Source organism: Phoca vitulina, unplaced genomic scaffold (genome assembly GCF_004348235.1).
Source record: "Phoca vitulina isolate PV1807 unplaced genomic scaffold, GSC_HSeal_1.0 scaffold22, whole genome shotgun sequence".
NCBI classification, from domain to species: domain Eukaryota; kingdom Metazoa; phylum Chordata; class Mammalia; order Carnivora; family Phocidae; genus Phoca; species Phoca vitulina.
The window spans coordinates 16,762,483-16,790,244 of record NW_022589725.1 but is presented as its reverse complement, the minus strand read 5'-3'; the positions used below and the strand labels follow the sequence as shown (position 1 = coordinate 16,790,244).

Genomic DNA, 27,762 nt, shown 5'->3' with positions numbered 1-27,762 from the left:
AATTATTCTGCACAGCAGAAAAAAACGTTCTAAGTCAATCTACCAAAACTCCATCTTAAAACCTGACTCTAATCATGCTACCTTTTGAGCCTGCACGTGCAGCTCTCACGCAGTCCTACCGAGCCAGGCTGCCTGGCAATTTCTGGCAAGTATGAAGACCCCAAGTGGGAGCGGAAGGCAGAAGTACCCCGCCCTGCTCCCCATGAGTTAATCAGTGGACTTCAATTCCTCACTTTCTACCAGCCCGAAACAACCAAATTCTCAATTCCCTGAAAAGATGTCAATTCAAGAGGCCCCTTCTGTCTGGTTTTAGTCTTCCAGGTGGTGTTTTTTCTACTAGCTTAACTCACTTAAGACAAAATTACCTCCCAGCCCCCATCCGCACCCCCCAGGAAATTCTGCCCAGGGTAAACTAAGCCCCATCTTTCCAAACAGACCTTCCCAGGACTTGGCAGTGTAGAGTAACCTGGAACTGCCCTTCCAAAAGTTGCTTAATTGCCAAAGTTACAAATACAGAATTACTCTGCCCAATCAAGTTTGCAGATCCTTGAAATAAAACATATTTTTCAGTATGTTCACACAAAAGGCTAAATGCACACCACAGTTAATGCACAGATGATGATCTCCAAGGCCATATTGACAACATTGTGATTAGATTACAACATACAGTGCTTGCCTTACATCTAGCAAGTTCAACAGGACACAAAACCACAGTCAGCTGAACACAGAACAGCTCCCCTGAAGTGGCTCCAGTGAGTGACACTGAATTTTAAAAATACATGGCAGGTTAACAAAGCTATACTGAAGAGCAACTTCAACACAGCAGAAGATCCTCACTGCCATGGACATGGTCCACTTTTTTACATATGTATCTCTCCTTACTGGTTACTAGTTTAGACTGAATTTTTAAGGATTTATCTTGATGACTTAGAAAAATACACTTGTCCTTTCTTGCTTTGATTCGGGTAGTACACAATCATAAAACTGAATAAGTCTCTTAAAAAACAAAAGTTCACAGATCCCATTGTGGAATGTTCCAGGAACCCCTCCCCAGGTAACGATCAGGGAATCTTCAACAGCTCAAGGAGTGCTCCAACAGCTCCAAAATAACCCTGAAAAAAAAGTACACCAAAAATGAGAGCAATTTTCCTTAGACTTATTTAAATTACCATAAATATGATTACTAGTATTAAAGCCAACAGTGAGGGCCCTTAATTCCTGACACCCATTCCTTGAGCACCCATTTTGCTGAGCCCAAGGCCAGCCTGGGAGCAGAGAAGCTCTGAGGGCTCCCAGGCTGGGGAGGAGGGCTGGATGTCCAAGACACCCCGGCAGGTCAGCATGTGAGACCAAAGCCCGCGGTAAGGGCTGCAGGAGCTAGGGGCCCACGGCGGCCCGGTAACCTCTGTAAGAGCCCATAGCGGGGCTGTCTCCTGCAGAAGGAGGGGAGAAGCAGCAGAGGCCCAGAGCCTCGCCAGACAACTAAGGAATGAAGGGAGGATGGGACGTGAAGTGCAATGGAGCAGGAAGGGCTCGGGGCCGGTCACAGAGGGTGAGGGCCTAACCGGGCTGGGGATGGAAGGGAGAATGGGAAGGGGGTGGAATGGATTCAAGACCTGCCTGAAGAAGGGGAAGAGGGCAGCAGGGAGGTTTAGGTCTTTCCCTTGCATCTGGCGACCGCGCCCCTGAGAACGGGGACAGATGAGCAAGAGACTGTGCGAGGCTGAGGTGCCCACGGCAGCCAAGTGGCCGTAGCCAGGCAGTAACTGGATGCCCTGGATCCGGAACAAGGCAGCGGCCAGGGCAGCACGGGCAGAGGCGGGGAGCAGAGTGGACAAGAGTGCCCCGATGCAACATGAAGAGGGTGGCACAGATGGAAAAGCACCATCGCAAGGAAGGACAGGACAGAAGAGCCTGCAGGGAGGGCAAAGGCATGGAAAAGACAAGCAGCAGCTGAAGGAAGACAATGTTGGACCATCTCCAGAAGTAAGTAAAGTCAAAGTTAAATACAACCAAGAACCAAGACCTTAAAACCCAAAAACAGAAAAGAAAAGCAAAAGAAGAGGACTGAATGTAACAAAATGAGACAAAACCCGCGCAGGTAGAAAGAGCGGGCCAGCAGGAATCAGAGCAGAGGGCAAACCTCCAGCGCTCTAGAACCCATCAAGATCTCCAAGGGACAATGAATCAAGCGCTCTCGTAAAGAGAGACATGACCGAAAAAAGGCAAGTGGGAAGAACCTGAAAGGCCTGCCCCCGGACTGAAAAGAAGGTGCTAAGAGTCTCTATCATAAGTCGGGAAGGTCCAGCCCGGTGCCCCAGGCAAACTGCTCCAAGAAAAGTGGCCACACACAGCAGGAGCTGAAGCGTCTCCTCTCACTGTTTCCTGGCCTTAAAAACAGGCAGCCGCACGATGTGTGCGACGCGAGGTGGCCGGCAACCGCACAGGCCGCCGGCTGAACGGGAGGGGGGGACGGCCGGAGGACGGGCTCGCGGGCATCCACCGTCACAGCTGGCACCACGCTGTTTTCTGCGGCGTCCCGAACAGCAAAAGGAGAGAGGAAGTTAACCGTTACATGAGCTGCCCTGAGGACCCGGCACCCAGGAGAGGGCGGCTGTTACAAGCTACCGGACGCGAAGACGAGAGCGGGAACGCAGGCCGAGAAAGGCCAAGAAAGGCCGACGGCCATCCGTCTGCCGCCGAGTCGTCACACGGCCTGCGGCCGCGAGCAGGAACCCAGGGCAGCCAAGTGCGCGAGCGCAGCGGCCACCGCTGGAGGCCAGGGCCCGGGAGGCCGGGGCGGCCCGGCAAGCGGGGAAGCAGGGCCCGCAGAGAGGCGGGCGGAAGCTGAAGGCCGCCAGCAGGGAGGACGACAAGATGTCCATCCGAGACTCCACAGAAAGTGTTCAAATCCTAACTGTTACGGTGTGAAGATTAAACCAAAGTTAACCTAAGAAGTGAGGCTCCGCGTTCCACCAGGAAAAGGTTTTCCAGAGGCAGAAATGGAGCGGGAGGAAAGTTCTACTGCGATGTGACGTGAGAGAGGGTTTCTTTTCATTCTAACGTAAAGCAAAATAAAACCGGTCAAAGATCACAAAAAGTAAGATAAAGAAGAAACTTAATGATAACTGCGTACCGATTTATTAATAAGATTTAAAGTAAAGAAAGCTTTAAGGCTCCAAACCTACAAGGAGCAGTACGCAGGCGGGAGCCACAGCCCCGCGCGCACAGCGCAAGCCTGAGACGGACACGGTGTTACTCGGCAGGTGTATTCAATTAAGAACTTTTAAATAAAGTAAAAGTTAAAATATTAGATGACTAAACTTTAAGCTTTTTGAAAAGGGGAATTTGTGTACTTTGAATTTTAACTATGAACTTAAGCCACTTAAAAAGGAAAAAGAGCAACTTGAAGGGAAGAAGCCGCCTGTGCAGCGCTTCAGATCATGTTCTGTCAAGTCCTGTAAATACTATTGTCACAGTAAATGCGCACAAACAATTCTGAAAAATGTTCATGATAACACTATTTAAAATCCAACACTGGAAATAGTTCAACTACCCCACAACCAAGGGGACAGAAGAGAGGTCCCCCTCCACAGCTATGGTTCTATTTCTTCCCCAAGTTGGAAAAACAGTAAGGCACTTTCCCATACAGGGTATCAGGTAGAGCGATTCAGTGATTCTCTTCCATTTTGTCATTTCTAGCCTGTCTAGGTGTTAGTTCCTATAACAGTGTGGTTCTAACCTTGGAATATATTTTTGTTTGTTTTTAGAACATACATCTTAAATAAGTGGCACATGAACTGTATCAACACATAAAAACTGACATCAAAATGAAAAAAGCAGAACCCAGAGTAAATGCATTTACAAAATAAGTGTAATGGGAAAAATATAAAGGATGGTTCAGAAAAGAACATAACCTTAGAAATACAGGTGTTCATCAAGATTTCTTTCAAATTGCTGAAGCTCACAATTAAATTAACCAAAAATTTCTCTTGCATTAAATCAGGTAAGAAATAGCTCTTGAACATTACAATCAAAGTTAAACCCCATATCATATTTTCACAAAAAAATAAGAACTGCAGTCCACTTCAACATTTACGTCAAGTTCCAACGCAGTGGGAATTGCATGCCCTTTACGTTTGTTAACATTATCATAAGAAGTAAGTCCGCTTACCTCGTGTTCCGAAAAAAGTGCTTTCAACTGCCCCTTGGACCAATAATCCAAAGCATATGCCAAAAGCCGCATGGCGATCGTATTAATTCTCAAGAAATTTCCAACAAATACCACCTGGTTAATGTTCTGAGCACATCAAAAAAAGGCAATTAGTTTTCATCTTAACTTCTGTTCTCTCGTAAAAGCTACCCCAAACAGAGCACCATGTGCATGGTTTTTAGCAGCAACTTGACTGCTGAGCAAAAAATAAAAAAAGTATTTACATTTAATCCAGTTGGTCCAAGGCTACTTAAATTTGAACCCAGATAACTCTGGACCTACCCACTTCAAACCATGCCAGAAAATGTCACAAGAGAAAACAAATTAGGAAAACCATTTGTATTAAATATGACAAACAATAACTGCTATTAAAGTAAAAGTTTTATACAGAAAAAAAAAAAAAAGACCCCAATTCAAAGAAGGAAAGTGACACAAACAAGCAAATTATACAAGAAATATAATAGGAAAAAAATTCAACCCCCAACAGCAGTCAAAGAAAGGAGCATTTTAAACCTATTAAAAGCAGAACTGAAATTCCACCCCCAACAATGAGCCAAGTTATGGTAACACTGATCCACTCATTCAGTGCTACAGAGATCTGAATTAGTACAACCCTTGTGAAAAGCGCCTCGGCAATACCTACCAAAACTCCCAAGCACGGTCATATTCTTTAGAGGAGAAACCTCACTCCAGAGTAAGTCCCTTATCAGGAATAAAATGCAACCAAAGAAAAGCTTCACACTTAAAAAATGCCTTCCTGCAGAGCGATCAGTGCCAAGCAACCAAATGCCCAGCTCCATGTGATTTATGATATAAAAACAAATCAAATATACAGCAGTGAAATTTTAAGTATTTAGGTAAAAAATATAACATGGTATGTACACCCACACCAACTAACAGATCTTAAAATACGTAAGTACAGGAAGAGGAACATGCAATAAAGGAAACAGTAACTTTAACATATTCGAATGAAGAATGTTTTTAATTACTTGACGCTGATACAGTATCTTTTTAATTAAAAACGAGACAGTCTTTCTGTACCTTTCAAAGTCTCCTTTTGAAGCCACATGCCTACATCCCCTCTTTCACAGAGTAACTGTAAACACAACTGCATGAGTGGGGACACGCGGCAGAGCCGCACCCTCCGGGCCCCCCGGGAAGGCCGCTCTCGGTGCTTTCATAGCCCTGTACAATGCTGCTTGACCCGAATGCTACAAGGCAGCACTGTAAAGAAGCTGAAAGCACAAAGACAGCTCGGCGTTGGCGGGGAGGGCGGGCACTCCTGGGCCGCCGGGCCTCCTCCAGCTTCAGCAGCTTCCTCCAGAGGCCTTCCCAGCACTGCAGGGCTCCGCGGGGAGCACGGGACCTCTGGCCGGCTGCTATCCGTCACCGCCACCCACAGTCCCTGTCACCCGGAGTTCTGCCTGCCTTCCTGCCTTCCTACTTTCTCCCCGAAAGATGTACTTTTACTTCTAGATAGTGGCAACACTTATCTTCACTGAGAGGGGAAAAAAACAAACAAACAAACAAACATCAGTGAAGAGGAGTCTACATCTGAAGAGCTTTAACTTCCCCAATGAAAAGAACTCCACCCCGCACAACTACACTGAGGCACCGTCCGGACAAGACAGACGTCGTACACTAGGCGAGGCCCCTTAGTACGTTCTGTATTTTCCTCAGAGCATCTAAAGAAATCCACGTCCCCTTACTTCATTAAGGGCACACATTCTTGCTATTGAGCCAATGTTGTTGGTGATGGTGATCAGTGTTGCTCTGGCGAGGTCCTCTTTACTGACTGCCTCTCGCTTCTCCTTGCTCATCATGTTTCCAAAGCTGTGAAGGGAAAGAAAATACCCAGTAGCTGAACCAAAGGCAACAAAGCCCAACAGAACTTAAATGTTACTCTACTAAGATAAATGTGACATTGTTCAAATCTTCAAACTTTTTATTACAAAATAACAGAGCATCTGCTCAAAGAGAAACACAACTCAGAAGAAAGCCCTCAAGCGTTCTGAATAAGCAAATGCCTTTCCCGGCAGCTTCCACTGAAATCTAGCTTTGATAACAGATCTTCACACATCCAGTTAGGATCTCATCAGATCCACTCTAAGGCACCATTGCTCCTTCTGCAGCCAAGGACAATTCCAGAAAGACGCCTCTATGGGCAATTCGATCCCAAGTGCACAGCCACTCGGCTCGGCTGAACGGCCACATTCTGTCTGGGAAACCGCTCCGTCAGAGCAGAGCAAAAGCACAGACAGTGGAGTCCCAGAGTAAACTCCTTAAGAGTTTCAGATTTCCCTAGAAGATAAAGTACTTCTAAGTACCTGACCAGCAGAACTGCTACATTAATAACTGTGAGCAGAACACAAACCCGATCAGAAATGGAAGTGATTAATAATGCACAAATGCCGCAAACTCAGAATGTGGCATCGACAGCATTTACAAAGTCCCTGAAATTAGTCTGCAAGCATGTATATGTGTGGTCCTTTTTCTATGATTAAAAAATCACGTGTCATAATACACAGAAAACAACTCTTTTTCTAAACAATCCGGAAATGAAATTTAAAAAACAATCCCCGAGGTGCCTGGGTGGCTCAGTCGGTTGAGCGTCTGCCTTCGGCTCATCAGCTCGTGATCTTGGGGTCCTGGGATCGCCCTGAGTTAGGCTCTCTGCTCAGTGGGGAGTCTGCTTCTCCCTCTTCCTCCCCCCACCCCCGCTCATTCACGCTCTTTCTCAAATGAATAAAATCTTAAAAATAAAAAAAAAAATTCCCTTTACAATAGCATCAAAGAGAAAATACTTAGAAATATATTTAACGAAAGAAGTATAACAACTGTACACTGAAAACCACTACCATAAAACATAGGTAAAAGAAAAGCAAAACTCTAAATAAATGGAAAGACATTATATCTTAGATCAGAACCCTTGATGATGTGAAGATGGCAACACTCCCCCGTGTGAGCTACAAACCCAACACAACTCCTGTCAGAATCCCAGCTGCCTTTCTGCAGTCACTGACAAGGTTATCCTAAAATTCACCTGGAGATTCAAAGTACTGATTCATGCTACCACATGGATGAACCTTGAAAACATGCTAAGTGGAAAGAAGCCAGTCACCAAAATCTCATATTATAGGACACCATTTATATGAAGTGTCCAGAATAGGCAAATTTATAAAGACAGAAAATATATTAGCATTTACCAAGGACCAAGGTGGGGAAATGAGGAATGACAGCTAATGGACAGAAGGTTTCTTTCTGGGATAATGAAAATGTACTGAAATTACATTATGATGATGACTCCACAATTTGGTAAATATACTAAAAACCACTAAATTTTACACTTTAAACAGGTGACTTTATAGTATGTAAATTATAGCTCAATAAAAGCTGTTTAAAAGGAAAAAGATACACCCAATACTTAATATCTTATTCCCGTTTTTCTTAGAACACACACACCCCCTTACCTTGATGCCACAGCCCAGCCCGGCAGTCCAAACCTCTCATAGTCCCCTCCATAAATGTCTCGAACTAGTTTATCCACTTTGGTGCTATCTCCACGAGATGCCATTTCAAGAGCTTCTTCAAAAGTGGTACAGCCCGTAAGAAGACAGCAGAGACCAAAAAAAGTTCCTCCTCCAAGACTGATTAAAAAAAACAACACAGTATTACAACATTTTAAAAAATAAGAACAGGAAGGTAATATTTATAAACCCAAAACCACATTCATATATCAACCCACTCTTGCCCCAACCTAATCATGCAGACGCCTCTGGCAGGCAAGCCTGTGGAAAGATAAGAAACAAGGTACCTGATACATACCTTGATAGATACATATTCACATGAGCCAACAAGCAAAATGGCAAAACACAGGGCCCACGCCCCCGGCCCCCACGCCCCCAGTACAGTCTGAGCATCTGCTGCGTGTGAGGAGCCTGAGGTGCGGATCCGCCGGCCACACCCAGGCCATGCTAGCACCTCCCTCCCTTTTTCTCTCCAAACTCCTGGTCACCCTGGCTCATCAGCAACCCCACCCCACAAAGAACTCCTCCATTAATGTGTTTCTCCCCCAAAATTACTCATCTCATTTTTTAATTCACACCTGTTAAAAAAACCTGGTCTATCCCAATCCCCAGCTCCTTGTTCTGCCTCAAGTGATCCCTAATCCTTAAACCACAACACATTCATTCTTGCCTGCCACCCCTCCCCTCCCTTTTCAGCCTGCCCTCCCCCACTCAGTTGTCTGTTGCTCAGTACCTCACCTTCCAGATCTCAGACCATCCCGTGGGTGGGTGGCTACATGTGCGCACACTCGCCTGCCTGTATAAAATCTAGGCCTGGGGCGCCTGGGTGGCTCAGTTGGTGAAGCATCTGCCTTTGGCTAAGGTCATGATCCTGAGATTGAGCCCCACACTGGGCTCCCTGCTCAGCCGGGAGTCTGCTTGTCTCTCTCTCTCCCTCTGGCCCTCCTCACCGCTCGTTCTTTTTCTCAAATAAATAAATAAAATCCTTAAAAATAAAAAAAATCTAGGCCGGTTTCAAAGCTGGGATCTTGCCTTGCCTTCTCCTTAGAGATGCTACCTAGTAGCTTTAACTTTATGGTGTGTGCACATCATACACGACCTAAGGGTAGGGACTAGGGTTTCAATGAGTCTGACAATGAGATATTTTACAGAACTATGATAATGAAATCCTGAGCAATACAGATTAAAGGAAAGTAGGTCATGATACCAGAATTTTCAAAGAGAAACTATTTGTTTGCCTAATCCCAGAAAAAAATGTTTTTCACATAATTTAAACAGATCCTTAAAAGTATACTTATATGCAATACCTGAAAACTCACTTTTAACCCATTAGGATATCAAGAATAAATAATCTTTATATAAAAGACCTACCTGGTACCCGTGACCCGCTTGTAATTATCTTTGGAATATACTGCTAAAATGCTAACCCCAGAGCCAATGTTCACCAGAAGCAGAGGGTATGGATTTTTCAAATCAAATGGTAACTTCTGACATTTTTCAGCATCAGCAGGGTTTTCAAAGTAATAGCACTGTGACCGTCCATTGAATCCAACTGAGTCAATGTATAAAATTCCTTTTACTAAACAATCTAGTTCATCAAGTTTGCAAAGCTGAAGGTCACCTATCTGTAATGAAATAAAAATGTATTCAGACTTTTTAACAGGCTAAACAAATAAAAACTCCACTTAATAAGGCACTCCTCTCCATTCAACAAAGCACAGAAATGCTCACAGATGTGGATTATTTATGCATGATTCACAGAACAGACCTGGACACAACACATCGGGACAGACTGACGAGACAGACCCAACTCCACCCCACCTACAAACCGCCTTCATAGCCAGAGACTTATGCTGAGACCCAAGCAGAGAACGAGAGGTCTATGCTCAGGGACTGGGAGTCAGGAGCCAGGTGAGATCACAGCGCGATCAGAAAGCTGACTCCAAGAAATTCAAGTGTCTCAAACACCTGGTGACACGTGGCAGGAGCCACAGGGACTCTAACATCTCCCTTCCGAAAGACCATCTTCAAGACTATGAAGCAGTACCAAGGCAGGCCACACTTTATTATTAATAAGCAGATGTCAGAGGGCTGAAAAGTGTCCAAGTAGAAGGCAAGATTTTTTCACTATCTAAACCGATTACAGCCCCTGAAGGATGGGAAGATTTTAGCAGTTTCAAAACTTACAACTTCATTCCATTTAAATAATAAAGGAATGATTATTATTCATATTAGGGAGCATTATACAGCAATTAAGAGTGAAGAGGATCTTCAATTTATTTTTTTTTTTCAAAGATTGTATTTATTTGACAGAGATAGAGAGAGCACAAGTAGGCAGAGCGGCAGGCAGAGGGAGAGGGAGAAGCAGACTCCCCGCCGAGCGGGGAACCCGACGCGGGACTCGATCCCAGCACCCTGGGATCATGACCTGAGCCGAAGGCAGACGCTTAACGACTGAGCCACCCAGGCGCCCGAGGATCTTCAATTTAGAACTGAAGTGGGAAGACCTCCAGGACATGTTGTCAAAAACGCAACCTGAGTAACATTTCAAAAAGACCCTACCTGCCTGTTTCTAAAGCCAAGTTTATATGCACATGTAGGGGTCATACACAGTCATGTACAGAGAACTAGAAAGATACATCAACTCCTAACAGTGGTGATTCTGGAGAGATGGCAGAAAGAAACTCCCACTTCACTCCCTGGGCTCCTAACCTACGTGGATGTTTACGAGCACGGACCCTCCGTATATGTGCAAAGGGAAAACTGCCTTGACCCGCTTAAAGCACTGATTTCTACTTACAACCAGGTCTAGCCCTGCAAGTTCTCCCCCTTTAATTCTACTCTCACTTGATTACATTTACCGTCAATTTATTCAGATCCACAGCAGAAAGGGAAGTTAACAGGTACCTTCACCTTACTCCTTAATTAATCCCTAAGTAAGACTATGAAATTATTCCTCTGACCAAACCCAAGCTCCTAGAGGATTCACCGCTGCTGCCACTGTACCTGCTCGTGCCCCGGCTGTCATGAATTCAAAACTGACTTCCTGACACGAGATCTCAAGTGCTGGCATTTCCACTTGGAACTTTTCATCACTTTCCACTCGTGGTCTACGGGGGCCCAAGCCGTTGCTCGCCTTTTCCTTCCTATAATTCCTGTCATCCTGAAGTGTCCTGCTAATTCCTAATGAATCCCCACCTCTAAATGGAGAATGACCGAATGCACAGCTAATTTCACTAAACGCAAGGTATTCATAATGTACGTGCTGCACCAACAAGCAAACCCAGTATGTTCAGAAATCTGATTTGCATTAAAAAAGAAACAGGGTAAACTCAGTATTTTTAAAAATATTTCACTGTGGTTTATTAAATACTAGTCACTCCTAATGCACAAACAGCATTTGACGGGCATTTCATTTTCCTACAATTTTCAAGTACAGCACTGGTGCATGCATATAGATGAGAAACCCCGACAGCCTAAGAACCAATTCCCGAGGTCTAAAATCCACTTTGCACCCTCCCCTTAAATTACCATACAATGCTGAACCTCTGGTAACAACCTGAATGATTTTCAAATATGTTCCAAAGGGCACCTCTACAGGGTCCCAGAAAAAAGATTTTCTCTGTTACCTATCAATTATGATCCAGAGTCCACTATGAAGCTTCCGCAAAGGAGGGGACCGTCTCTCCTCCAGCTACACTTCCCCTTTACTCACGCGTGGAAGAGAAACCACTGAAAACCAACAACCAAAAGAAATTCAAGCAAAGAATATAGAAACTTGCTTAAAAAAATCATGTCAATTATGGTCAGTGATATGAGAAAGTCAGGAGACAGAAAACAAAGAAAGAGGATAAGGTCACAAACCATACAATGACACATGGAGAAAAAAAAGGTAAACTGGCAAAGGCAGAATCTCTAGAATAACATTCTCATTAGTGACATTAAAAACAGGGTCACTGAAGGTATTTTCAATCTATACTGCCCCCTGAAGGTCGAGGTCTTGGCCAACTCACTTGTCCACTCTCCCACCTACCCCACCCCCACATCCACCTCAAAGGACCTAGCCTCGACTCTGCACAGTGTTGACTAAATGAAAACAAAAGCGGGTACCCACTGGCACTCCCCCAGTGTCCACACATGATTCAGAGACTCCTATTACAAGAGCACAGCACAGTACGCACCAGAAGGCATTTGGGGAGAGGAGGCTCCGCTGTTAACCATTTCCAACCAGCCCTGAGACCAAAAAGCCACTGCTTTGGACCAGAGTTCCTTGTTTTTTTTAAATGGTAAACTTGCCAAGAAACAACAGAGGGGAACAGGAGAAATTATGTGGTAAACGAGATGAGAAACAATTTTATGACATGAAATGACATTTTCAAAAATTATTTTTCTTAAATTAATTATTTTTTAAAAGATTTATTTATTTATTTATTTATTTATTTATTTAGAGAAGGAGAGAGAGAGAACAAGAGCAGGGGGCAGGAAGAGGGAGAAGCAGACTCCCCACTGAGCAGGGAGCCCGACTCAGGGCTCGATCCCAGGACCCCAGATCATGACCTGAGCCGAAGGCAGAAGCTTAACCAACTGAGCCACCCAGGCGCCCTATTATTTTTTTTAAGTAGGCTCCATGCCTAGCATGGGGCTTGAACTCACGACCCTGAGATCAAGAGTCATATGTTCCACCAACTGAGCCAGCCAAACTCCCCAAAATTATTTTTCAATCTCATTGTTCAAGAGTTTTTTTTTTATAGTAATCTCTACACCCAACATGGGGCTCAAACTCACAACCCCAAGATCAGGAGTTGCATGCTCTTCCAACTGAGCCAGCCAGATGCCCCTCACTGTTCAAGATTTAATGACCTGTTCCTCATAGGTAATTCTTCAGTCTGCTTATCACAGCTTTGCTATTTTTTCAACACTAGAAGAACAACAAAATGCTATGGTGGTTGATCCTCATCAACTTATCTGAACTGGGCAAAAAGTAAACTCCACAACAATCTCTTGATGGCTAACTCCTGACTACCACTCACTTACATCTATCTAATCTTATTCGGACTCAAGAAAATTCAAGTTCTATTAGAAACAGAAATGATTCCACCACTTGCTATTAGTATTATTTTTAACAATCAGATTACCAGGACACCTGGGTGGCTCAGCTGGTTGAGCACCTGACTCTTGGTTCCTGCTCAGGTCATGATGTCATGGGTCATGGGTCGTGGGATCCAGTCCCATGTCAGGCTTTGTGCTCAGCTGGGAGTCTGCCTGAAGATTCTCTCTCCCTCTCCCTCTGGCCCCCTCCACACACGCTCACACACCCCACTTGCTGTCTCTCAAATAAATAAATCTTTAAAAAAAAATCAGATTACCATAAATTGTATATAAGCTAAAAAATACATACTGTGAGAAAATCCTGCTCAAATTTGTACGCTCCACCTCCAGTGGCACAAAAGACAGTGTGGAGACTCGAGAAGTTTTTATCTCTGCCCATCTGAATGAAAGCAGGCATGTCATGAGTGGGAAAGCGTATAAAGTGCAGATTGCCCTTGCGTCCACACAGAGTCAGGTCCTTCAACTCCAGGTGCACGTCCCGAATACCTGTGGACCCATAAGCCACATTGGAGGTCAGGTACTTCCGAATGCTTTTAAGACTTTCCACTTCTTCCTCCTCTTCTTCAGCAGTGATGTCTTTGGGTTCAAAATAAACCAGCTTGACCAGGGTTCCACCAATATCCAAGCCAAACCACGGAAAAACTAAATGGAGAAAGAAAAAAAAAGTCAGAACAACTCTTTTCTGAAAAGTAAACATATATATACCAAATTAGCAACTTATTCATACCTTGAGGTTTCCAAGGACGATAAATACAAAAAGGGGTTTGGAAAAAGAAACAGGATTCTGATTTGGAAAAACATATTAAGAAAAAAAATCAGAATACTGGGCCAACCCAACCCAACCCTATTGAACAGATAAGCCCAAACTATACTATGAAATATTAAAAAACAACAAAGTAACTACCCCTGAACCTCAACTCTGGGGGGAAAAAAAAGAAAGATTGAGAATGAAAATCTATATCCTTTCCCCTTGGCTTAAATAAGAAATGTTGAGGGGCACCTGGGTGGCTCAGTCAGTTAAGCATCTGCCTTTGGCCCAAGTCATGATCTCAGGGTCCTGGGATCGAGTCCCACATTGGGCTCCCTGCTCAATGGGGAGCCTGCTTCTCCCTCTCCCTCTGCCACTCTCTCTCTGTCAAATAAATAAATAAAATTTAAAAAAAAAGAAAAGAAAAGAAAGAAATGTTGAGGGGTGCCTGGGTGGCTCAGTCGGTTAAGCATCTGCCTTCAGCTCAGGTCCTGATCCTAGGGCGCTGGGATCAAGCCCCAGGTCAGCAGGGAGTCTGCTTCTCCCACTTCCTCTGCCCCTCCCCCCGGCTTCTGTGTGCACGCTCTCTCTCTCTCTCTCTCTCTCTCTCTCTCCCTCACTCTCTCAAATAAAATTTTTAAAAGAAAAAAGAAAAGGGCGCCTAGGTGGCTCAGTCATTAAGCATCTGCCTTCGGCTCAGGTCATGGTCCCAGGCTCCTGGGATCGAGCCCCACATCAGGCTCCCTGCTCCGTGGGAAGCCTGCTTCTCCCTCTCCCACTCCCCCTGCTTGTGTTCCCTCTCTCGTTGTGTCTCTCTCTGTCAAATAAATAAAATCTTTAAAAAAAAAAAAAAGAAAGAAAGAAAAAAGAAAGAAAATCTTAAAAAAAAGAAAAAGAAAAAAATGTTGAAACTTTTCAGAGCTCCAGTTTAGTACACAAACTAGGGGTACAGGAAATTCCCAATCCATGTAAGATGTAAGCTACAGTAGTCAATTTGTCCCTCAAAACCTGATGTCCCCAAAATAAAAGGTTTCAAAGGACTTTAATGGAACAGACATTTCAGAGTTATAGCTGTTCCCAAAAAATACTTCCAAAAAAATGGCTTCGGGAGATCAGATGAAGATGGACTGCACAGACATGCATGACTTGCCCTCCCAGCTTAGATCACAGAAATGACTAAAGATAGAGGTTTACCGATATGTTATTTTCCAAGATAGTTCTGGGAAACAAGAAATGATATGATCAGCAGAACTAGGTTGACAGAGGCAGTAACTGTCCAGAACCCTCAGAAGAACTGTATAAAAACTGGGAGTAGCTATGAACATTGGGAGTACAGAGGTGCTCCATCAAGCTGTACATAGGGGTAGCTGCATGGGGAAAAAGGAGCAGGCTCTGGTGGTCATGGGTGATCTGGTGGGGAATGCGTCTGGCGCAACTGGACAGACCAACCACTTAGCCCCCTCTGCCTATCCCGCCCCACCCCCCACTATCAGAAGCAAAGTCTTCACTAAACCAAGCACTCAAGCCAAAGAGTCAGGATGGCACCCAAGTAGCTACTATCACTCAGAAGAAATGAGGAGCCCCCACACCTGGCCATATATCCCTACAATCCATTCTGAGAGACTGGTAAAGAGACACTGCATCCACTGACAGAATAGCAATCCTCAAAACAGAGATGAACACTTTACCAATTAGAATCACCAAAAGGGAGATCTATACCACAAAAATGAGAAACTAAACATCTGAAGAAAGAACTGCAGGAACAAACAGGAGACTTAAAAATAATCATAGGGGCGCCTGGGTGGCTCAGTTGGTTAAGCGACTGCCTTCAGCTCAGGTCATGATCCTGGAGCTCTGGCATCAAGTCCCACATCCGGGGCCCTGCTCAGCAGGGAGTCTGCTTCTCCCTCTGACCCTCCCCCCTCTCATGTGCTCTCTCTCTCTCTCAAATAAATAAATAAATAAAACCTTAAAAAAAAATAATAATCATAAATATCCTCAGAGGTAAAGTGAGATCTCATCCATGAAAAATAAATAAGCTACCGCAAGCAAAACTCAGAAATGAAGAAATGATTGCCACCTGTGGTTGTGACTGCAAGAATCTACATGTGATAAAATCATACAGAACTAAGTATGCATACACAAAGAGTTTATGTAAAACTGGTGAAATCTAAGTCAAGTCTGTGAATCGTTATCAATGTTAATTTCTTAGTGGGGGGGGTGAAGCTTTCAAAACCAAAAAAGGGGGGAAAGGGACAAACTATACTTAACACAGATGAATCCAAAAATAGGCTGAGTAAAAGAAGCCTGCACAACAGGCTACATACTATAGGATTCCATTTATATGAAACCCTAGAAGATACAAAGCAATCATTTCTGCATCTGATAGGAATTATATTGTTGGCTCGGGGAGGAAGGGAGGGAAGGACTGGACAGGGGCAGGAGAAAACTTTCTGTAGTAACCCAAATCTTGATTGCTGGAGGTGAGGGGAAAGCTTCATGGGTGTATATATCTGTCAAAATGCATGGAATTGTACACTTTAAATAGGTGCAGTTGCTTGTGTGTAAATTATACCTCAATAAAGTTTTATAAAAGAAAAAAAGGAACAAATCTATTTCCAAAATAAAGCTCAACCAATATATTTAACAGCAAAATGGGCACAGAAAAAATAAATGGAAAACAAAAGTAAGAAATTCTCCCAAAATGCCTCTCAAGTATGAAGGAAAGGTAGATATATATATCTACCTGTATATATATATATATACAGAAATACACAACTAGGAAGTCCAATATCTACCTTCTCTGAGTCCCAGAAATTTCCTGGGGGAGAAAGGGGAGGAAGACATAAATCATCAGGTTCACTAAGTGTTAAGCAGAACCAATTAGTGGAGAAAGGGCAGACTTAGACATATGCTATTGAAATGTCAAGAAATCCAAGGCACCTGGGTGGCTGAGTCAGCTAAGTGGCTGCCTTCTGCTCAGGTCATGATCAAGCCCCATGTCAGGCTCCCCACTCAGCAGGGAGTCTACTTATCCCTCTCCCTCTGCCCCTCCCCTTCTTGTTCTCTTGCTCTCTCTCTCAATTCAGTAAAGGGGCGCCTGGGTGGCTCAGTCGTTAAGCATCTGCCTTCAGCTCGGGTCATGATCCCAGGGTCCTGGGATCGAGCCCCGCGTCGGGCTCCCTGCTCTGCGGGAAGCCTGCTTCTCCCTCTCACACTCCCCCTACTTGTATTTCTCGCTCGCTCTCCCTCTCTGTCAAATAAATAAATAAAATCTTTAAAAAAAAAATTCAGTAAAATCTTTTAAGAAAATTTTTTTAATAAATGTCAAGAAATCCTAAAGACTTCCAAAGATTGCCTGGACATGGACATGGATGGAACTGGAGGGGATTATGCTAAGTGAAATAAGTCAAGCAGAGAAAGACAATTATCAGATGGTTTCACTCATATGTGGAACACAAGGAATAGTGCGGAGGACCACAGCGGAAGGGAGGGAAAACTGAATGGGAAGAAATCAGAGAAGGAGACAAACCATGAGAGACTCTGGACCCCAGGAACCAAAGTGAGGGTTACAGAAGGGAGGGGGGTGGGGGGATGGGGTAAATGGGTGATAGGTATTAAGGAGGACACGTGTGGTGATGAGCACTGGGTGTTATACACAGCTAATGAATCGTTGAACACTACATCAAAAACTAATGATGTACTATATGCTAACTAAACATAAAAAAAAAACACCTTTCAAAGAAAAAAACTGAATTCCTACAAAGATACATAAATCACACAAAGGTGGAATTAGATTTTTCATCAGCGACACAGATGCTAGAAGACAATGGAGCACTGGCTTCCAAGTTATAAGGAAAATGATTTTGAAACATATCCAGCCAAATCAGCTTTCAAGGAGGAATGCAAAAGAAATTTTCACACATGAAAGAACTCAATGTTTACTACTCAAAAACCTTCTCTGAAATAATCAGTAAATGCATTCCAAAATAATTTAAAAAGCGTCCAAGAAGGTATGAGCGTTAAGAAACAATGATAAGCAAAGGAAGCAGCAATACATGTGACTTTCAAAAATTCAGCAATCTGGAACTAAAATACATGATTTCAACACAGGAAGTTGAGGGAAGAGAAAGGAGAGGGAAGTGAAGCAAACTGCAGTTCTGTCTTGCTGGGGGAAAGAAGATACAGATTCTGTTTAATTCTAAATAAGAAGAATAAAGTGACAGTTTAAACTCATCAAAATTCACAGGTAACTCCAGAAGAAAAAAAATGAACATATGACCTTCAAACAACTATGGAAAAAAAAAAAATCAGTTCAAAAACAAACAAACAAACAAACAAACAAAAAAATATATATATATGGCAAGTACAAAAGAAAAAAAATGATAGGAATGGGGCCGGTTAAGCGTCTGCCTTTGGCTCAGGTCATGATCTCTGGGTCCTGGGATTGGGCCCCGCATTGGGCTCCCAGCTCAGCATCCTCCCAGCTCAGCAGGGAGTCTGCTTCTCCCTCTGCCGCACCCCCCATGCTCTCTCTCAAATAAATAAAATCTTAAAAAAAATGAATACAAACATATCAGTAATTGGTCACATTTCCCTTCTAAAGAGAAAATTCAATTATATGCTTATATAAAAAGATACATTTAAGATAACAAGTAGACTGATGGTAAATAAATGGCAAAACACCCACAACAGAGTCCCACCATGCTTTAAGATGAAAACAGCATTCAGTCAAAAGTGCTCATATCAAAATCTTAAGCACCTCACTGGAGACTGATATACCAGGTGACTTACATTTAGGAACCATGGTATAGTTAAAGTCAAACCTTATGTTTGAAGACCAGCACTGCATTTAACGCTCACATGAGATGTGCCCCTCCAAACAGCAATCTACCAAGGAAATAGGATTCACAACTCCCATCCTATACTCACTTGCAATTATATATTCACTGACCAATTTGTTGGTAGAATCACTGGCACCATTTATTGACTTACCTGAATTTGGGTAAGCAAAATGAATGCCTGAACAATGCTACTCCACTGTATTAAGCAAATGTTAAAAGAAAGTAAATACAATACAAGCACACTAAATAGAATTCAAGCAAACAAAAAGCATTAAAAGAGAACAAAAAGAAATATGCACATAAAAGAAATAGAATTGACAGGATCCTAACAAATGCTTCAAAAATATTAACAAAGAGAAATTGATAAATCTACACAATAACTTGAGAATGACACAGAAATTTGTACACACACACACACACACAAAATAAAGGTATACGGAGGATTTGACTATCAAAATAATAAGGTGGATCTATGAAACATAAATAACTTTGTATCAAAAAAACAAATATACTTTCCTTTCAAATACCCATAAACCATACAAAAAATTAACTGCACAAGCTTAAAGGACCTCAGCTTCCAAAGAACATTCACTTTACACAATACTTCAACATTATAAATTAATCCAACAAACACAAAGTAAATCTCTCCACCTGGGAACTTCTAAACCCACTTCTTTTAACTCTGAAATTAAAGAGGAAATCAAAACAAAATTTTTAAATGAATGACAATAAGAACAGTATGTATCAAAATCAATAGAATATACCCAAGGTGGTATCCAAAGGTAAACTTCTAGGCTTAAATGTTTATCAAATGGATTAAAAAAGGAAGAAACCTAAATAAAAGGGAATCTCACATAGAGTGAAATACTAGAAAAAGAATAAAACAGACCCAAAATAAGCAGAAGGGAATTATTTTTTAAGGAGTTATTCATTTATTTGAGAGAGCGAGAGCGCGTGCACATGAGTGGGAGGGGCAAAGGGAAAGGGAGAGAGAATCTCAAGCAGACTCCATGCTGAGCACAGAGCCAGACACAGGGCTTGATCTCATGACCCTGAGATCACGATCCGAGCTGAAAGCAGGAGTCAGACACTCAACCAACTGCACCACTCAAGCGCCCCAAGCAGAAGGGCATTATTAAAAATAAAAGCAAGATGTAAATGAAATTAGAAAATCATCATCATCATCATGAGCAAAGCCACAGTAGAGCTGGTGAATAAAATCAAGCTCTGAAAAAGTCATTAAAACAGACAAATCTCTGTTAAGTATATCCAAGAAAAAGAAGATGCAACTTTTCCTTATGAGGGGAGGGGAGAGGAAGGGAGGGGAGGGAAGAGAAGAAAAAAGAAAAGAAAAAAGAAAAGAACAAAGATAAAGGAGTATATAGCCATGGGGCACCTGGGTGGCTCAGTCAGTTAAGACACTCTTGATTTCAGCTCAGGTCATGATTTCAGGGTCATGAGACTGAGCCCCCTGTCAGGCTCCCCACTCAGCGGGGAGTCTGTTTCTCTCCCTGTCTCTTCCCCTCTCCCTCTGCCCCTGCCCCCTCCAGCCCCCTACGTCACAGCGCTCACTCGAGCCTCTTTCTCTCAAATAAGTAAATCTTTAAGCATATAACCAGAGACTGTGCAATACAATTTTGTACAAATAGACAATATACAATTTTAATGTTTAAAATGTTCACTACACAGAGGCGCCCAAGTTAATCTAACAGTGTCAATGCAATTCTCAAGAGAAGAGCAGCCATTCCACCTGGGTCCCAGGGATAGTCCTGAACTTTTTTTTACACCTACAAAAATTCCATTGTCAGTGGCAGGCCTAACCCAACCTGGCACAAGTCATGAAAAGTCTGTCCCTGGCATCTACAGGAAAAGTTTCTTCACTCAAGCACACAACAACGCAACAGCACTGGATATGATGGAAGCAAGGAGATTTGATTCCTACTTTCTTACCTGCAGCACCATTCTTTTAACCACCGCCACCAACCTCGAGTTAGCAGACGCACAGCACTCTACCAACAAACATATCACATCAATAGTACTGGAATCCGAAGATGTGGACATATCTAAGACCAACAGAAGACTGGTCCTTAAATTAAGCTTTAAATTAAGCTTTACTCCCATTTCCTTAGATTAAAAAACTGAAACATTAATATATGGCTATTATATTTTAAATGATCATCTATTAACAGCCAAGCACTATATTAGGCATTTGAATGTATAAGCTTATTTAATGCTTGCAATAACCATATAAGGCAACTACTATAATCATCCCACTTCTGATTAAGAAATGGAAGTGTAGGAGTGCCTGGGTGGCTCAGTCAGTGAAGCGACCAACTCTTGATTTCGGCTCAGGTCATGATCTCAGAGTCCTGGGACTGAGCCCCACGTCCAGCTCTGCACAGGGTGTGGAGCCTGCTTAAGATTCTCTCTCCCTCTGCCTCCCCTCACCCACCCCCTCAAAAAAACAAAACAACAATAAGGAGAAGAAAACATAAATGCAAAAGGGCCCAAGGGCCCAGTCAAGAAAAGGCAGAGGTGGGACTCAAATCCAGACTTCCTAAAACCTTCCACAAGCCTCTTTCCACAAGTATCTATACAAACCTAAGAGCACAGAACACATACTCTTGAGTTAACATGAAAATTAAAAAGCAGTTTAATAAAAATCATACTTTAAATAATCAGGAAGGGGACACCTGGGTGGCTCAGATGGTTGGACGTCCTTCGGCTCGGGTCATGATCTCGGGTCCTGGGATCGAGCCCTGCTTCGGGCTCCCTGCTCAGCAGGGATATGTCCACATCTTCAGATTCCAGTACTATTGATGTGATATGTTTGTTGGTAGAGTGCTGTGCTTCTCCCTCTCCCTCTCTCCCCTGCTCATGCTCTCTCTCTCTGTCTCACATGAATAAAAATAAAAAATAATCAGGAAGATCAACAATATATAAAGAAAAATAAGGAGTCTTAAGCAAAGCTCAGTTCATATGCTTATTACAGCCTTTAACGGCTTCAGGATTTTTCTGTGTACTACTCATCAAATTATTTACATATCCAAGAACTGAGAAACACTGAGAAGCATGGGAGGTCCATTAGACACATATTCTCTGATAATGGCTGAGAGAATTGTGTCGGGCCATAGAATTCTGTTACTTCTAAACATTCAGCCTGTTCAAAGGGGTTTAGATTCCTATCACTGACTGCAAGACTGCCCCAGATACCATAATATAATGAATACTGGAATAAGCTTTCAATCCTTGTTCAAAACACTGTGCTGCTTGGAAAAGTCATGGAAAAACGAACTTTTGCTATACCATCAGTCTTCGTAGCTCACCAACAGAACAGCTATTTATCACTTCTAATTTGTGATTCGCTCCACTAATCTTCACAAATATTTTAGTCGGTTTACAACCCTTAGCCTATTTCCTGATATTAAGGCCTCAAGGTACTCAGTCTAGACAATTCATACTTGACTTAGGACACATTTCTAGAAAGAACTTAAACTCTCCCTCACAGGTTATTTATGTAAAACCATCTGCAGCACCGTGTCTGTCTCATAATGAGTCTCAACAATTGAAATGCTTTCCAATAGGAAATAAATGGTTTATAAAAGTGTGCTCAATTTTCCAACATTACGAACTATGTCTTTACCAGACCACATCTGGTTAAGAATTGCAAACCCAAACCTCTAGGCTGGTCTACGCAGCAATCCTCGGCCTCACCTTAAAAGAGGTACTTTAATAGTTTTAACTTGGGGACTAAGTTAAAGGCTGCCTAACAGGCAGCCTTCCCTAATTCCTATAAAATATCATATATTATCAAACCAGCAGACTCAATAATAAATTCTATATTAAGGAAATATAAACACATGAAACCTAGTAAATTACTAAAAACTAAAGATGGCTCCCACTTTTAGAAAGCAAACTTTAAGCCATTATTTAGAAAAGGGGTTTTCACATGCTAGTCAATCTTGCTGACATAAACTGAGAAACAACACAATAAACTGAGAAAGAACAGTGCCTGAAGTTAAAGATACCCCAAAGATATGAACTTGAAAAATGCTCACTAGGTTATAAATTTAAGCCCAATGCACATCACTGGTCTTTTAAATGACCATTCAAAATAACTATTCTTTTCTGCCTGATAAAGGTCCTCTCTTAACAGCCTACAAGTCTATTGTATTCCTTCTCTCTCCTTTTAACATGTGTTTAAGCAAAAGATTTTTAATAGCATACATCAATTCTTGCTTAGGGTACCCCCTAGATAAAAAGAGGGCAGGGATGCCAACAGTGAACAATCATATTACCTAAATGCATGATTCACATATATAGCCCCTAAAATAACATACTGTACCATTTTACACAGCTACATAATTGGACTATTTTTAGGCCCTGCTTAATGCTTCACATTTGTTATACAACCAAAACGAAGGGCCATATTTACTTTGATTTCATTTAGATTTAAAGTTGATAAAGAGGTTAAAAAGCATTCTCTCCCATTCTCTCAAAAGTAGGCTACAAAGCAACAGAAATCTTTTTTCCTGAGCTCCTAACAGGCAGCCTTCCCTAATTCCCCAGCTGAAGATGAAACACTGCACATAATGAAGGACAGTCTCCCAGGGCCCCAGCACCAATTCCATCCTGCCAATACTGATGCTCCCCAAAAGCCAAGGAAAAGCAATCCATTTGCCAGGCTAGTATTGTCAAGCTATAAACAAAAGCTTTATTTTCTAGATCAATGGCGGTTTAAGGATACTCCATGACTGGTATGAGTCCAAAAGCAGCATGTCCCAAGGACTTCCCTGGTGTGTTACACCATGCTTGAGAGTCACCTTCAAAGATCCAGCTCCTATCCCCACCCATAGGGCACTGTCATCCCAGGTTCCCACACCTCCTACACATCTGCTGTACATCTGGGACCCTTGATTAAAATACATGTTCTCTTATTACATGCCTGTATACATTTGTCAAAACTGTGTATTTTGCTGTATGTAACTATGCCTCAATGAAATTTTAAAAATTAAACATATGCATTTCTTAGACCCTTCTGCTGACCTGAAGGGTTTTTTTAAGCTTCTGAGTGATTCCATGTGAGAACCACTGCTCTGGGTTACACTGCACATACCTTCCCCCTCAAAAATGGGGAAAGTCAAGAACACTGAGTCTGAAGTCAGACATTTAGAATCAAAAGACAGCTCCGTTATTAACTCACTATACACCCTTGGACAAAGGACAAATTTCACTGACATTGTTGCCCCATCTGGAAACTGGGGATTTAAAAAAAAAAAAAAAAACCTACCACACAGGATAGCTGTGAGACTTAAGTGATATGTTTATAAAATATGTGGCACAATGTCCAACACAAAGAAGCAAGCACTATATAACCATCATTAGCATCTTTGTTTCCATCAATTTAAATCAATCTTTAGGGGTGCCTGGGTGGCTCAGTCGTTAAGCATCTGCCTTCGGCTCAGGTCATGATCCCAGGCTCCTGGGATCGAGCCCCGCATCGGGCTCCCTGCTCTGCGGGAAGCCTGCTTCTCCCTCTCCCACTCCCCCTGCTTGTGTTCCCTCTCTCGCTTTGTCTCTCTGTCAAATAAATAAATAAAATATTTTTTAAAAAATAAATCAATCTCGGGGCGCCTGGGTGGCTCAGTCGTTAAGCGTCTGCCTTCGGCTCAGGTCATGATCCCGGGGTCCTGGGATCGAGTCCCGCATCGGGCTCCCTGCTCAGCGGGAAGCCTGCTTCTCCCTCTCCCACTCCCCCTGCTTGTGTTCCTGCTCTCGCTATCTCTCTCTCTGTAAAATAAATAAAAAAAATCTTTAAAAAAAAATAAAAAATAAAAAAATAAATCAATCTTTACTTGGTATTTCTCTCAGTCCTGTGAGACATACTCCACCTAATTTAAACTTCTGAAGAACTTCCTTAAACACAGACATGCCCAGCCTCATCCCTAATGCCTGTGTAAGTCTGAGATGAGAACAGGCTTGAGAATCACACTGCTCTAGGGAACATGTGTAGCAGAACAGGACTATAATCAGGGCCACAAGAATTCCTAAAATAAACTGAGTAGCTCCTTCTTGTTTCAAATGATGACTAGTCTCCTCCCTTTAGACAAGTAGTATAAGGACATCAGAATGAGGCTTGCTAACCTCAAAAGAAAGGTGGCACCACCCTAAACCCAACTTCCCCAATATAGATAAATACAGAGATTTAGTCTTCATTGAATTCTCTCAAAGTTAAAGCCATTCTTGAAGGGTTCAGCAATCAACAGGCTGCCTCTCCATCGAAACGTTGCACCCCTGGATAGTAAAAGAAAAAACAAATGGAAGAAAGAACAATACCTTGTTTCTTTGGCAGGTCTCATTACCTGAGATGGCTTTTCATGATTTATCAGAGAAAGCAGTAAAGGGGACCATGACAAGCATCAAACATAAAAACAAAAAATAAGCCCTACGACATGAATGTCTTCGGTCCTTAAAAGACATCTCCAAACCACCTTACATACCACCCCTACCCCCCATTACAGTTTAAACCAGAGTTTTCCAGAGCTGTGTCTCTGAGCCACCTGTACCTAAATGATATAAGCAGTTTTAAAATGCAACCCTCTCCAGATTCTGATTCAAAAAAATAAAGAGTTGACCCCAGGAATCTGCATTTTTAATTCCCAAGGTCATTTTTATGCTCAAAATTTGTAAGTACTTCCACATTAGCTAGAAATTTTCACCTCAATTAAGCCTTAAACACAAAGATGGAAATTATGCTTGGACTTAGAGCAATGAAGACAAGCTAACCGAATATAAACAATTCAATAAAGCACAGTGGTTAAGAGAATGTATGAAGCTGGACTTCCTGAATTTACATTTCTATTCCACCACTCCCAAGCCATTTTACACAAGGCAAATATGCCCCAGTTTTCTCACCTGTAAAACAGAATACTACCACCTACCTCAAAGTTAAGAGTACTAATAAGTTATTAAAGCTCTCAGAAGAATGTCTAAAAATTTTAAGAAGAGTGCCTGACCCCTGCAAACACCCAAAATACAATACTTATTTAGAATCCTTATGGCCAATGGCCAAAAACGGTTGGCTACATGGCTGGGGTTCTTATTTGCTGAATCCCTGGAATTTACATCCATCTCTAACAATGTAGTACAAAACCATTAAGGAACGAATATTGTGCACTGCTTAAAAATTAGATGCTTCTCAGATAAAACATAAACCAGGTAACTGGCTCTAGAAATGGTATAGGTTGAGAGCAGTTAATCTGTTTTTCAAATTTCTTTCAAGAAGATAGAAAAAGACAAAATAACTGAGACTCCCAAACTTTTCATAGTGGAAAGAGGGCTACATTTAACATTTAATCATCCAAATCACAGAAAATAGAGGTAAAGCAACCAGGTGGGTGGGCTAAGGTACAAGACTATCCAATAAAGACCTCACACTCATCCTGCCACTTTCCCTTATTCTCATAATCTGCATTTAGAACAAGCTGACTTCCTGCAAGAGAAATCTGGCAACGACAAGGAAAAAAATATCTAACCGTATGTAAAATGTCACTATATGATAAAGCTCATATTAGAGTATTAAGACACTGGATACTTTCAACAGTAGCAATGGCTGCCAGACAGAGGACCTGAACTGAAGACCTGTAAAGGGGGGGAAATAATCTGTACTAGGTCACAACGCAGAAAAAGAAGGCTGATAATAAAATGGAGAAACCGATTCTCCGAAAAGAGCATGTGCAACTGCTAAGGCGAGATTCCCTCAAAAGAAAAAGCCTCCATGCCCAAAATGCTAGTCCTCGATCGTATCAGCAAACAGATGCAAAGAAAACAGAGGAAATATCTCGGTGAGAGATGACCCGAATTCTCACGGGAAGAAAGGCAGAATCCAGTTTTAGGCCTGCAGCAACTCAAGGGCCAGTCAACCATTTTCCAGGAAGCCCGAAATCTCCAGATTAAAGGGATTTAACGTCTTGGACAGCTCTCTGGAAACCCACGGAAGACACACATGGGTGATTCAAAGGATTTAGGGGGAGGGGAGGCGGTGGGAAAGAGTCAAAAGAAGCCCCCTCGAGGATAAAATAACCTGACTCGTGGGCAAAGAATACCCAAGGACCTGAAAAGAGGGAGAAAGGGTTCTGGGTAAAGACCCTCCACTCCCACAACCGGAAAGCGCGGACCACTGCGCGCGAGGGCTACGCGGGGGCCGAACCCCGATCCCCCGAGCTTGGACCCGAGGCCTCCAGTCGGCTGTCAGCCCATGCACCAACCTGGGACCACCGTGCGGGGGCACTGTCCCCGCGCGGGCGCGCGGGAAAAACGGCGGCCGGGCCGGATGGGGGCAGGGCGAGCCGCGAGGACAACCCGCCGGGCACTTACGCTGCCGCTTCTTCCTAAGGCTTTCGACGCGCTGGCGGGAGGCCGAGGGGGCGCCGCTGTAGGAGCCGGGCCGGCTTCGTCTGACGCCCTCAGCCGAAGCCGAAGCCGAGGCCCCGACGGGGGGCTCCGACGCGCTGCTCGCCCGGCACCGCAGCAGCTCCCGCCGCCGCCCATCAGGCCCTTCGGGCGCCGGCTCCCCCGCCGACGAGGCGGAGGTGTCGGACGCTCTGCCGTGGCGTTCCATGGGCACGCCGAGCCGGCCCGCTCCCATCCGCAGCAGCCACCGCTGCCGCCCGAGCCAGCCCCCCAGCGCCGGACCCCTTGTCGCCTCCTCCGCGGCAGTCCAGCCCAAGCAGAGGCGCACCCTCCGCCGGCCGCCTCTTCCGTTGCGCCAACGCGCAGCAAGCCAATCCAAATAGGCTGGGGGCGGCCCGAAGGCCTCGCGTCCAATCGTCTCTCTCACTCGAGGCGGATCGACCGCGCCTCCGTCCAATGAAAGGCTCCCAGGACGGAGCGGGGCGGAGAGTGGCGGGGGAGGGGATCCGGGCTTAGCCGCGGAGAAGGCGGTGTTGCTGGGGGGAGAGTGATGGCGGCACCGCCCAATGGACGTGTGGGTGGAGGGGCCCGAGCACCCGTCCGCACAGGTGGACAGGTCCTCTCCCCAGGCCCAGCGTCCCGCCACGCTACTGCGTCCGGCCTTTCCCGGCCCGCACGCCCCTCCCGCCCAGCACTGCCCCCCCCCCCAGCGTCTGACCGCCAGTCTTTGGCAAAGAGAAGGGCTTGAACCGCGGCTGACCTTAGCCTTTGTCCCTTGGCCTCGTTCCGCCGCTGCCGTCGAGGCCGCCAGCCCCTCCGCGCTGCATTTTTTACCACCACTCAGTCCCCCAGCACTGCCACGGGCGTGTTTGGGCTAAGCCCCCTCCATTCCGCCTGCGTTGGAGAAAT

At 43.8% G+C, this 27,762-nt stretch overlaps 1 protein-coding gene across 4 annotated transcripts; it reads right to left on the bottom strand.

Annotated features, from left to right (window-relative positions):
- Positions 1-80: 80 nt before the first annotated feature.
- PANK2 (pantothenate kinase 2) lies at positions 81-27,762 on the bottom strand. Of its 4 annotated transcripts, none has more exons than XM_032420058.1 (7): positions 27,614-27,762; positions 13,139-13,491; positions 9,112-9,365; positions 7,684-7,860; positions 5,923-6,046; positions 4,175-4,300; positions 81-1,112 (listed from the first exon to the last, which is right to left on the bottom strand). In XM_032420058.1, exons 2-7 carry the CDS (start codon positions 13,244-13,246, stop codon positions 1,062-1,064), a joined length of 840 nt encoding a protein of 279 aa, XP_032275949.1. In that variant the 5' UTR covers positions 13,247-13,491; positions 27,614-27,762; the 3' UTR covers positions 81-1,061. The 4 variants fall into 4 exon arrangements, with proteins under 4 accessions (XP_032275949.1, XP_032275948.1, XP_032275951.1 ...); XM_032420057.1 differs by lacking the exon at positions 27,614-27,762 and adding an exon at positions 26,818-27,607; XM_032420060.1 differs by lacking the exons at positions 13,139-13,491; positions 27,614-27,762 and adding an exon at positions 11,922-12,022.